The sequence below is a fragment of the Scophthalmus maximus genome, chromosome 3 (assembly GCF_022379125.1).
Source record: "Scophthalmus maximus strain ysfricsl-2021 chromosome 3, ASM2237912v1, whole genome shotgun sequence".
NCBI classification, from domain to species: Eukaryota; Metazoa; Chordata; class Actinopteri; order Pleuronectiformes; family Scophthalmidae; genus Scophthalmus; species Scophthalmus maximus.
In genome coordinates this window covers 2,543,927-2,556,312 of record NC_061517.1, presented here as the reverse complement: position 1 = coordinate 2,556,312, position 12,386 = coordinate 2,543,927, and the positions used below count along the sequence as shown (strand labels likewise).

Here is a 12,386-nt window from a genome sequence, read left to right as displayed (position 1 = left end):
CCTTCAGCCCCATAAAGGTCCTCATCCCTTCTCCAAACAACTGTTCCAGTGAGAAGCAAACTCCACAGACCCAGAGGGTTTTCTTCCTTCCTGGAATTCACTCATATTTATCACAGAGAAATTGAGCTAAAACCAAAAATAACCACAGATTTGCACTTGTCTTCTCTGACGCTGGTGGTTAAAACAGATGATAACCAGTGACTACACCTCGTGTCGTTTACTCGTCTGTGGTTTCCACACCTGAAACCGCTCATATCTCAGATGAGTTCAGGGAAAGGAAACAGCTGTTCAGTCGAGTTACGATTGCAAATTACTTTGTGATGGGGTTTTTTATTTAAACTATAATATCAGAACGCTGATGTTTCTTCCTCTGCACAAAGGTCAAACTTTACATTTCTGCAAATTTAATAAAACTGGCCTCGGCATCGATCCCTGAACCAACCGTCACGCATCATCGTCAGAACCCCGGTCGTCACGTCAACCACCTGCTCCTAAGTGTGGATTCTGTTTGGTGTTGATCTCATGGACGTTCCAAAACACTTAACATAAAAAAGGCTTAACATCACTTAATGCGCTAGAAGCAGTGATCAATCACCAGACTTCTCAGAAATGGTTCGGGAAAAACACGCACACGTGAAAAAATCAAACCCAAAATCATATAATTATGGTTATCTTACACTAAAATAACGTCCATAATTAAAGGATTTCAGGTTTGATTTTTGAAGTGTTTATGACAAGACATACCTGAGATTAATTTGGTAATTATTGATCCTTGAATGCTATAATTATGGACGTTATTGTACATTAAGCATTTTCAAGTGTTTTCCTTATAATGGTCTTCTTTTGGGAAAACGCTTAATGTAAGATAACGTCCATAATTATAGGATATCGGGTTAGATTTTTTTCCACAGGTGTACATGTTTATGACTGAGCATATCTGAATGAAATTTGGTGATTATTGATCGCTGAATTAGCACGTTAAATTACATTAAGCCTTTAAGAACGTCCCTTAATCTGCTAATCTAATGAAAACCCAGCGGAGACAGATTGAGCTCGTCACACATGATGATATATTTAGACACTGGACATGAAGGAAAAGAGCAAGATGATGGCGACTGAATACTGAACTGTCAAAAGTATATTAAATGTAGTAGTATGCACTGTTAATGTATATTAAACTGTAATCATTTCTCCCATTTTTACATTTTGTCTTCAGATTTTTTGTTTGTTTAATTTGCAGCTCTCATAAATAAGTGAAATCATATGTAAAGTGTCTGTATAATTTATTTTACACTTCATTAACCATGAGCAGACTTGTTTATAAAAGAGTGTTTTGCACTTGTTTACTGTCTTGCACTGAACAGAAGAGCTCTCCAAATTTCCAGTTTCCATCTACAATGACAAAAAAGTTTTATATTTTTATTTTTATTTTCTATGTCAACGTCTGGAAAGTTTGGGCATAGTTTTCAATAGTCGGCATCGAGGTCCAGAGTCTGTGTTTCTCTAACTTCAGTTGCTTCAATGCATAAAGAATGAAAAAGCATGTTTCTCAAAATGCAAACACACTGTAGTCTCTGATTTACATTATCTATCGCAAACCGTGGGGAATGACTGGCGGCTGTTTTTTCTCTTTGGCTGCATGTTTTTAGTTCAGCCAGTAGAGGGCGCCCTTGTTTCATATTTAAATACCCGAGACTTCAGTTTTTGAATTTAAAAAGTGTTGGTGGGAGACGCTGAGGAAATTCAAGCTTTTGCGAGCGGGAGAAGGAGAAACAGCGGTAATGGGATTCAAGATGTGACAGAGAGCTTCAGTGGAGAAAATGCAAGAATAAAACCTGAAATTATTGGCAGCATCGACTTCCAAACGCACTTCTCATTGTTTTCAAAACTAAAGAGGAAAAACTAAAGCATCTGTTACCGTCCCACCGTGAACTGAACTCAAACCAAATCACAGAATCTCGTCTTTCTCGTGCCGCCGCTCACACGACATCATGTGGCCTCTGCTCTCGGGCTCAACACAAGGTTCCACTGTTCAACCTGGACAGAAACTCGGCTCCCTCCGAGATCAGAGACCCAATTCAATGATAAAGAGTTGGTGTAACAACAAACTACCTGATTGCCTTCACCGACGCCACGTGTCAGGCATCATGATGACAAAGTGTATGAGACGTCAAGCCGGACACCAAAGCGTTACAGCGTCACGTATGAGTGGGTGAGTGGATTAGTTGTTTGCAAGTAGTGTGAAAGTGAAACACCGGCCGCTCGTCGGTGGAGGATGAAACTTTCTGACACTTGTTTCAAAAGGTGTAAAAAAAAAAGAAAAGAAACTTCCCGCAGTGAGAGTTTCACTCTGACTCTGTCCGATGGTTCTGCATGATACGGTTTATAAAAAACCGTGACACTGGCGATCGATGCGTCTCACAATGTGCACGTAGCGACGCAGTTCTGTTTATTTGAAAAGCAAACGGCGAATGGTCGGAGGTTTTCTGCGATCAGGGAGTTCGTCAGTTGGGTTTGTAAAATGATTCCACTGTGGGGTGAGGATGTGTGAGGAAAGAGCCCAGCGAGCCTTCTACAAACACACCAGAGCGCCATTGTGTTGACTTGTCGTGTGACGCAGAAGACAAAAGATGAACCAGGAGTGAAGGGTATCAGTGACCTTGACGGACGAAGACGGCGAAGGACAAAGACGTCGCTCTCCAGACAGTTCTGATTAGGAAAACGGGTCCCAACTTAATTTCCCCCAAAATCTAAACTAAATAAAAAGAGATTCTGTTCAGTAGTTGAGCTGCATGTAAAGGTGTGTGGGAAACTAAGCTCTTTGCCAACTCACTTATTGTCTGCGCGGCTTCCTGATGGTGGAGAGAGGAGACAACGTTCACTTCACATCGTCCTGATCTGAAACCGACACATGCTGCTTCTTCTTCTTCCTCCTTCAGCTCAGGCCCAGTTCACACCTGGTGTTCACATCTGTACCGTGGTTCTGCGTTCAGGTGTGAACCAACCCGAGATGCATCGAGGAGCCATTCCAGATCCGATCGCTCAGAGCACATTGGGCGCTGGTCTGAGTGTTTCAACAGCGCGAACCCAGATGCATCCTGGGCCTCACTGAGGCCCCGCCCACTCCACTAACAACCTACTCGTCGACCTACACTTTGATTAGAACAGAAGATATCGTCACACTACTCAAGTGTTTCCCCACACATGGATGTATGCGGCCACCAACTCAATATCAATATTGACCGCTATTGATTTTCTACTTTAAGAATAAAATCCTATTCATTTGGCAGATATAGAGGACGTGAGATCCGATCCCATGTGCAGGACTATGTGAACGGATGTCAGATCAGCATGTTCACAGCAAATGTGACCAGGGCCTGAGTGTCACGGGTTTGATATATCAGTTTATTTTCATATCATCTTTCTTCTGTATTTTAGAATGAGTGTGATTATGTAAAGAGGTTAAAACTTGCTAATTCACTCCCAAAATGTACAGATGTGTAAAGTATAAGAAAAATAAAACTGCTATAGAAGAAAAACATTATGATTTATGGTTAAAAAAGTCTAAAAAAATCAAAAGCCATTAGATCCCATGATTATCCATCATGTACATCTTCTTTTTTAAAGATAGATTTAAGGTTATGTTGTTGTACGTTGAACATCTTAAAGTGAAGGACATGTTTCTTGAGACTGTAGAAAAAACTGTTTTCTAATGAGGAAATAAATGTGGAATTAGAAGACGTGTGTACTGTAGATACTGATAGAAAAGAACCATATTGGGAAAGTAAAGGTTGTTGTTTGTTCCTGCTTAGGCACCAAAACCTGACAATCACGATGAGGATCACTGAGAGAACTCGCAGTCGTCTTTAAGAAAAATAACCTAATCTAAAGCTCTGACTCAAACGCCACTCTGGGTTCCATGATGTCATGTGTTGCAGAGATGAACTTTCATGACCGTTCATCAGGAGAACCAGGTCACCTCTGCCCCTGAGGAGTCTCAGCCGGAAGCATCTCCTGACCTGCATCCCACCGAGAACCTCTGAGACGTGACCTCTGCCTGGCAACAGTCGGCAGCTTCGTCGGGGTGAAGTGTCATCACCTCACAGCTGCACATTCAGAGGAAGAAGAGCTCTGATGGACCGCTGCACTAACCTTAATGTGGACGAGGACGACGACAAAGACGGGAAGAAACTAGTGTTTCGGAAGTCTCTAGTCTAAAGCTTCGGTTCCCAAAGTGATATTCAGCCAAATGTGTTTCATAAGTCAAGGTTTCTATCTTTGAATCTTCTGCCAGCACATCAACACAAACTGTCACCGAACCCTTTTTCATTAAAACTACTACTTTGTCAAAAAAATAAGATCTTAAGTTATTAACAGTGAGGTGTGTGGATTAGGAAAAAGTCACCGTGGGACGCTAATAAATAAATGCTGTTGGGTGTTTTTTCTTTGGTCGGTCGTCCAATGGTGTAGGAGCAAGTCCTCCAGAGAGGGCGGAGCAGCAGGTGATTGGCTCTGTGAGAAAGCAAAGATCCTAACCAACCCTGAACTTCGGCGGAGCTGAAACGAGTCGACGCAGACGTGTGAATCTTTCCCTGGTACCATCGGTCGCGTCTGATAAAGGGTTGAAACCGACTCGCACTAGGTAGTACTTGCAGTTCAAAATGTAAAAGGTTTCACGTGGACTCCCTATTCCACTTTGACTGGTCGTTTCTGAACGTCAGTTGCTTTGAGCTTGCACCTGTGACTTCACAAGTTTACATTTCAGTTTGTGATGTGTTGAGTAAAACCGGAAACTGTCTTTGTATCATCACTTCACTTGTGACGAGGTTAAAGCACAGTTCATGTTTTCTTACTGGGGGAGGGGCAGGGGTCCGTGACTGTTTCCTGGTCGTCAAACTTCATATCAGAAACGTCCAAATCTACTAAAGTCTTTTTCATGCTTCCAGGCTAAAGTGCGTGATAAAGAAAATGTATCTTCTGCTTTACGTCAAACTAAACTTATTGTGATTCAAAAAAAAGTCTGTCGGGTTGTGATGTTTGGTGAACAGGATCAATGACGACGACTTTTCTGAAAGTCCACTGTGGTAGAGAAGTTGTACAGGTTGTGAAAATGGAAGAGGAAGAAGTGGACGTTGGTTCAGTCTCCAAGGAAACCTGTTGTCGGTGTGTTTGTAGGAATATATGGAGAAATGTGGAGGTTTTGCAGCCGTCATACTTCATTTAAGGTTCCCTGTGGCGTTTTCTCTAAACAAAATAAGTTATTTTAACATTTCGTGTCACTCACGAGTACAGAGGAGCCGCGTGAGATCAGTGGCACGACCGAGCTGCGCTGCCTTGTGTTCGGCCGAGACTCCCCCAGAAACGGTTCCACGGGGAACCTTAAGTGTGCGGTTCTTTCTTCCGTTTCTGTGCAGGGGTTGGGTCCTTTACTGATTCTCACCTAACATTCACGTCTGAAAATATGGCATTTTCTATAATAATTATGTTAAAGTTGTAGAGCTGCCTGCTGCGCTCTTTTAAACTAAACCTATTAGTTTTCACTGGACAAATATTAGGTTCACTGGACAAATATTATCATAAATACATCTGCAATAAAACAAAGAGCAAGAAAAAAAGAAGCAAATCTGTCAGAAGTGTATTAGTGAAAGGTGAAGTTGTTCTGTTCTAAAATTCTAGTTTCAGTTTTAGAACTCAAAGGCAACCACAGAACGTACCATCTCTAAAAATCATAATAGGTATTATTTCTTACAATAAATCAATAAATGTCTGCTCCAGATTGTGTTTGTCTGAATATATGAGGATTCGTGGAGGAACATGTGAGCGTGTGAGAGCAAAAGTGAAGGCGATAAGAGGTTGAAAATGTCAGGAGCATGTGTGTATTCATACCGTCTGATCTATTCCCTCAACCACTACACCCGTTTCTAAAAAAAAAAAAAGTTTCCCATTCTCCACCAAAGTCCCACAAATCTTTCATCTCCAGACTTTTGTTTGCATGTATGTTGAGCAGTTTCTTCATTTGCAGGACAATGAGGACTTCTCAGAGACGTGGAGGGTTTTACTGACGCAGGCCCACCGACACATAAACGACTTCTTCGTGGAAAATGAGACGACAAATCTCCTTTTTCGTCGTTGGGTGGAACGATTGTCCTGTCCCTCAAGTCTCCTTCGCCTCCAAACCAGACGCCCAGTCCCTGGTCCTTCAGGGTCCTGAAGCCAAACTAACACTTGTGTGTCTTGGTGTTGACGGTTCAAACACTGTAACGTTCCAACATCAAGACACTTGGTGTGAAACCACGTTTTCCAGACCTGCTGACTTGTTTGAGAATCACACCGGAAGTTCAAACGTTGCGTGTCTGTGTGTGTAATGAGGTGGATTTCGTGGATTTACGTGCCGCAATGAGTTTCACTAACTTGCGCAATGTTTATGCGACTGCCAGAAGAAAAACTAGAAGATACAGGAGGCATCATGGAGCTCTCAGCTTTAGATCCTGCGACGTCAAAGCGGAGAGTTGAGCGGTTCTGAGGAGCTGTGAAAGGTTTGATGCCTCTGATCAACACATCCTGAGAACTGTAGCCATTATTTCAACTCTCGACTTTGGACCGACTAAAGGAACCTACTTTTTCCACATCATCTTGTTTAAAAGGCTTAATTCTCCTTTTGGAAACTGGTGAATTGAATCCACCATCTTTACTGGGAAGCATTTGTTTCTCTCTGTGTGACGGCCCGGGGCCGTGTGATAATTCTTTTGTCCTGCCTCTGGTTTCCTCTAAGGCTCTTCCTGCCGGCCTGGCCCCTCCCACCTCGCTGAGAGTTTGTATAACCAACTTTCCTTGTGGCGTCAAAAGTCTTTTCGTTGAGCTTCATGAGTTCGTTCTATATAGCATCATGTTAACATCTCTAGATGTTTAGACATCTGCAAAGGGTAGCTGGATGAAGTTCGGACGTTTTGGGGAACCTGATTCTTTTTTTAAGTTGTTAAAATATGATTTCTTGAAGACAGAAAATACAGAAAAAAAAATGTGTTTAAATTATTAAAATTGAGAAAAATGTTGGGAGTGTGAGAGCATCCTTCCTGTTGGCTCATGTGCTTCATGTTCACTGCTTTGATTCTTGAGTCCTTTTGAAGTAATATTCATACTCAGTGTGTTGAACCTTCCCCATCATCATCTCTCAGTGAGAGACGGTCATGTCGGTTTTTACTGAAAAAGTCCTCGGACAAACTGAGCATGCACGCACGCACACGCACACACACACTCGCGGACACACACACGTGGATTGCTGCTCATTCAGCAGTTTGCAGTGATGAGACGTGTTTGAATGTGTGTTTTGTTGAAAACTGGATTCCTGACGAGTCAAAAGACATTATGACTTTTCGATTTAAAGAAGGGAACAACAAGAGTGAACATACTTACCCACTGCTGACCCCTGCTTCTTATCAGTCATCCCAGTGTTTGTGTGTGTGTGTGTGTGTGTGTGTGTGTGTGTGTGTGTGTGTGTGTGTGTGTGTGTGTGTGTGTGTGTGTGTGTGTGTGTGTGAGAGTGTGTGTGTGTGATTGTGTTACATACTGCCACGATTCAAAGAGGGAGAAACGAGACCGAGACCCATGGTGTCGGTGTTTCTCGAGCTGCTGTGTGATCTGGTTGTGTACGAGTAGTGAGTGGTACATACACGCTGTGTAAAACTTAGGTGACGGTGTGGGAGTGGTCTGAGCGTCCGTGAGAGCGGGGTCGCACGCCACGGGAGACACAGCCTCCTCCTCCCCTCCATCCTCCTCCATCTTCTGCTCTTCAACTTCCTCCTCAGCTTTCTCCGCTAACCTCTTGGACATCCTGACCGACCTTTGACCCTGCAGATGAAAATGTTTACTCAAGTTAAAGAAGCCGAAGAAAGTTCATCGACATCTAATCCAACACAAGACTGGGAAATCGCCTGTACACATCACATCACATCACATCACACGTCTGCGTTTTTAGATTCCTCACCTTGGCAGCAGGTCGGGCAGCGGCCACTTTTTTCGGTTGCCGCCCTCTGGACTTGGGAACTTTGGGGCCGGAGAGCGTCTTCATGGTGAAGGCGGCGTGCTGCAGGATGCAGTCAGTGCCGCAGTACACGGAGTCTGGCAGGGCTTGTTTGGAGCAACTGGGTCCGATGCATTGAGGGAGAGAGCTGTCCGTCTGCGTCTCCGGTTCAGGTTCAGGTTCAGGTTCTGGCCTCATCACAGGAGCCTCCTCCTCCTCCTCAACCTGCTGCTCTTCATCCTCCACCACATCCTCCTGAAAACGGACGATCGTATTAGACCCAGAGAGAAAACTTCCTTCATGCAAATCGGCCTAAACCTGCAACAGTGGCTGAATACTAAATTGGTTGCCAACTATTTTGATAATCTACAAATCGGTAGTAGTTTTAATGAAGATAAAAAGTCAAAATTTCTGATTTCAGCTTCTTTAATGTGAATACTTTCTGGTTTCTTTTCTCCTCTGACTGTTAACTGAATATCTTTGGTGTGAGGACAAAACAAAACTACATCTAGTGGGTTTGGGAAACACGATCAACATTTTTCACCATTTTATGACATTTTATGAAACAAACATCTAATCGATTAATCAATGAAATAATCAACAGATTAATCCATGATGAAAATAACCGTTAGTTGCAGCCCTAAATTAGCCCCTGACTAAAAAACACAAATATAAATTACCGGGTTGATTTATCACATAGATACTGTCACGTGCTGAGAAACATTCAGCCAAAAAACAAACTACAGCTGTAGCTCTTTACATTTTATTCTGAATTTTTAGTGATTTAAGATTAATGAGCGATCTGGAGATCACTGGCAATCCAAATTAAAAAAGGGGAAACCTTGAGGACTTGATGCTGATGCTGCTCCTCCACGTCTCCAGCAGAAAGACTCCCAGTCACACACTCAGGGAAGCCGAGCGCAGGCTCAGGTCGAAGCTGCCTCTTGGTGGTGCAGGGGGGGCAGACGTACTCCTGCCCTCTCTTCTCCATGTTGCGGCCCAGAGTCTCGCCGATACCGACGCAGTCGCCGTGGAACCAGTCCTGGCAACTGTCGCAGCAGATCATGAACCTAGAGGAGGAAGCGGAGAACAGAACAGAAGAGCGGTGGTAAGGAAGTGAAACTAACAGGCACGGTCGGTTGAGATATGCAAACAGATCCGTGTTACCAGAAATGAGTCCTGTACCTTTTGTTGTGTTTCTGTCGGCAGATGCAGTACAGAGCGTTGGAGTCGTAGCCCTCGCTGTCTGATATACTCGAGTACCCTCCTTGGTTTATTCTGTCTTTCTCCTCCTGCTCCCCCTCTTCCTCCTCGGGTGCATCGTCGTACTGGCCAGGAGCGACCTCGGTGACCTGGTCCATGTCAGTGTCTATGATTATGCAGTCTGAGTTCGATCGCTGCGCCGGACTCAGAGTCACATCAGAGCGAGCAGGTGAGGTCTGGATCTCGGTCGGGTTGTGTGGATCGTTTTCCTCCTGCTGCTGCTGCTGCTCGACCGTGCCGACGAACATCACCTCATCGTCGTTGTCCACCTCGTCTGGAATGTTTGGCTGAAGCTCCACTGCCCTTCCTCGACCTCTGCCTCGTCCTTTGCCTCTTCCCTTGCCTCTTCCTCTGCCTCTGCCTCTTCCTCTGGCCTTTCCTCGTCCACCTTTCCCCCCTCTACCCTTCGAGTCTCCCTGCCGACCTCTGGATTCCAGCCGCTCCTTTATCTGTATCAGAGTCATTTCATCGCTGTCGTCTTCTTGACTAGAGATCAACACCACATCGTTTATTCCTGCCGCCGCACCGTCAGGGGGAGAAAGCGGCTGTGAAACTTCCATCTCGTCAGCAGATTCCACATCGTCGGGCACCTCAGTTTCATCTAAACCCTGAGGGGAAGGGGCCTTGGTGGCGTCGGCGTCTTCCAGAGTGTCGTGGGCTGCCAGTGCGTCTGGCATGTCAAGTGACAAGCCCTCGTTGCCGCCGAGCAGCGAGAAGGCCGTGTGGAAAGCAGAGCCAAAGTCCTGCCACAAGCTGGGGTCGAGGCTGCCGCCCGCAGAGGCCTCTGAGGCCGGCTTACTCTCCTCAGATGCAGGTGAGGAAGGAGACGACCACTCCAGGTCGTCGATAACGCTCCTCGCTGAGCATGTCGCTTTACGAGTGGCGCGGCCCTCCGCGGAGGTCTGGGGCGTCTGGATGTTTCGACGGCTTCTGCCTCTCCGCACGGGCGGAGGGCTGTGTGACAGTTCCCCGACTTCCTCCATGAACTCCCTCCTGGCGATGGTGGTGCGCCTGAAGCCCCAGGACTTGGTCACCTGCGACAGGGATGGCCTCACGTTCAACTCCCCCCCGTCAGTCTGGCTCTGCTGTTCCTCTGCAAAGAAGACAGAAATACACAGAATTAACATCACGTTCATTGGCACTGTCTGTCCAGTGGAGGAATTCATAAGACTATGGAATGTGTTTTACCTGAAATATTATCATCTGTGATGCTATTTTCCACAGGGTTCATACTGACATCAAGCCTGTGAAACAAAAGAGGACAGAATTCTTTAATCTTTTTATGCTGCATAAAATCTTCATGGAGCCGAAGCTACCACATTATCTGATGGAAGATTATCAATCTACAAGCACGAGAGAATAACACAAGTATATTTTGGCTGGTTGTGGGTGATGGCACTTATTTAGAGCTGCAACAGATAATCGATTATTAATCGACTACTAAATTAATCAGCAACTATTTTGATAATCGATTAATCGGTTCAAGTAGTTTTTATGGCAAAAAGTCACGTCTCTGATTCTTAAATGTGAATATTTTCTGGTTTCTCTGCTCCTCTGACAGTAAAGTAAATATCATGTTGGGTTTAATTAATGGAGAAAATAATCATAAGTTGCAGCTCTACACTTATGGTCATATATATATATATATATATATATATATATAAACAGCCCTTGCAATAAATCATACCATAACTGTTATAGTATGATTTATTATTGAAGGTTATAGTGTTTGTTTTTTTTGTGGATAATGCTTGAGATACTTTTTCTGATCCTACAATTAAATTAATTGTTGTATTGTTAAATTAATTTCTAATAATTCAACTTAACATTAATGAAGGTAATATTTATGACAGAACTCATAACCTGTTAATAACTGAGTGAATATTCTTATATGACAATTTATAAGCTTAACAATTAACTGACTATTTAAGACGGCCTTACAGTTCTCTCGTGATGGAATATTATTATTACCTTTCCGTTTTCTCTGTGTTAACTGATTAATACAGAAAATGAATGAGGTGCTTCGCAGCAGATGAGCAACAAAAACAAAACTGCACTCAGAAAACGAGTCCTTCTACAGAGACAAAGGGCCACAAGATGGATGAGGAGAGTTTGATCAAACTAATGACACTGACTGGGATCAAAGGTACATTTAAGGAAGATTCAATTTACCTTTGATTATTTACTTTTGACTCCACTACCTTGATCTAGGAGCTGTTGAACTTCTCAAAAATAAAATGTCACAGAGATGATGATGATCATGGTGATGATGGCCATGATTAAAAACAAAAGCACATGTTCAGATTAAGTGACGTAGTGAACTCATCGGTGCAGCTGTTGCTGATCAACGTGATCGATCACAACGTGGATATTAATAACTGACGCTCAACAACGGAACAGAAACTAAAACTTTCACTAGCAGACCTCAGGTCAGTGCAACAGACGAAACGTCCCTTTCACACACTCGTGTGTCTTTTGTTTCCTGTAGAAGAAGAAGAAGAGTCTTGTTTCTGAGGGCGGCCCGACATTGTTCTCCACAGCTAGCTGAGCTAGCTAGCTAGCTAGCTGCTAACACTACGTGCTAACCAGGGACAATACGACGGGGCAACTAACTCTCCTGAGAATATACTGACACGACATATTTACATGGTTCACACTCTCACTCGGGCACTGCGAGGAGAACAAACACACACACGAGTCATACCTTCAATATAAACACGACAATGTCCCGGTTTCGGATAGAGTCTCTCGGCTAGCTAGCTAAGCTAGCGCCGCCTTCCATTTTACTCTGCCGTGTCGATACGTAATCTCGCGAGAAGTCGTCGTCGCAGGCGGAAAACATCGTGCAGTCGCAGTAAATTATTTTAGTTTTAATATTTTTTGTTGAAATATATCTGTTTTCTGTGAACAGAATCCAGGATTAACTTTTTAAATAAAGTGTTAGACTATTGGTGTATTTTTATATACATTGAACACAATGTTGTAAATAGGTTGAAAAAATAAAAATAAAAGGACAGTCACGTGGTTTCCGGTCCATTGTCCGTTTTTCTTTATATATATCCTTTTTTTTTTACATTTTATTTATTCATCAATAATCAAACAG

General features: G+C 43.6%; 1 protein-coding gene across 5 annotated transcripts in view; it reads right to left on the bottom strand.

Moving 5' to 3' along the window:
* Positions 1-12,096, bottom strand: part of si:ch73-181d5.4 — a 29,463-nt gene extending 17,367 nt beyond the window's left edge. For 3 of the 5 annotated variants that reach the window (XM_047330817.1, XM_047330820.1, XM_047330818.1), the window contains exons 1-5: positions 10,472-10,805; positions 9,206-10,376; positions 8,862-9,090; positions 7,985-8,275; positions 7,671-7,848 (exon numbers count right to left, since the gene is read on the bottom strand). In XM_047330817.1, the coding sequence (XP_047186773.1) occupies positions 7,671-7,848; positions 7,985-8,275; positions 8,862-9,090; positions 9,206-10,376; positions 10,472-10,574 (1,972 nt within the window). In that variant the 5' untranslated portion in view covers positions 10,575-10,805. Of the gene's footprint in view, positions 1-7,670; positions 7,849-7,984; positions 8,276-8,861; positions 9,091-9,205; positions 10,377-10,471; positions 10,806-11,455; positions 11,773-11,987 lie in introns of those variants that run through there. The other 2 variants (XM_047330819.1, XM_035644007.2) reach the window with 2 other exon arrangements.
* Between the last annotated feature and the right edge of the window lie 290 nt (positions 12,097-12,386).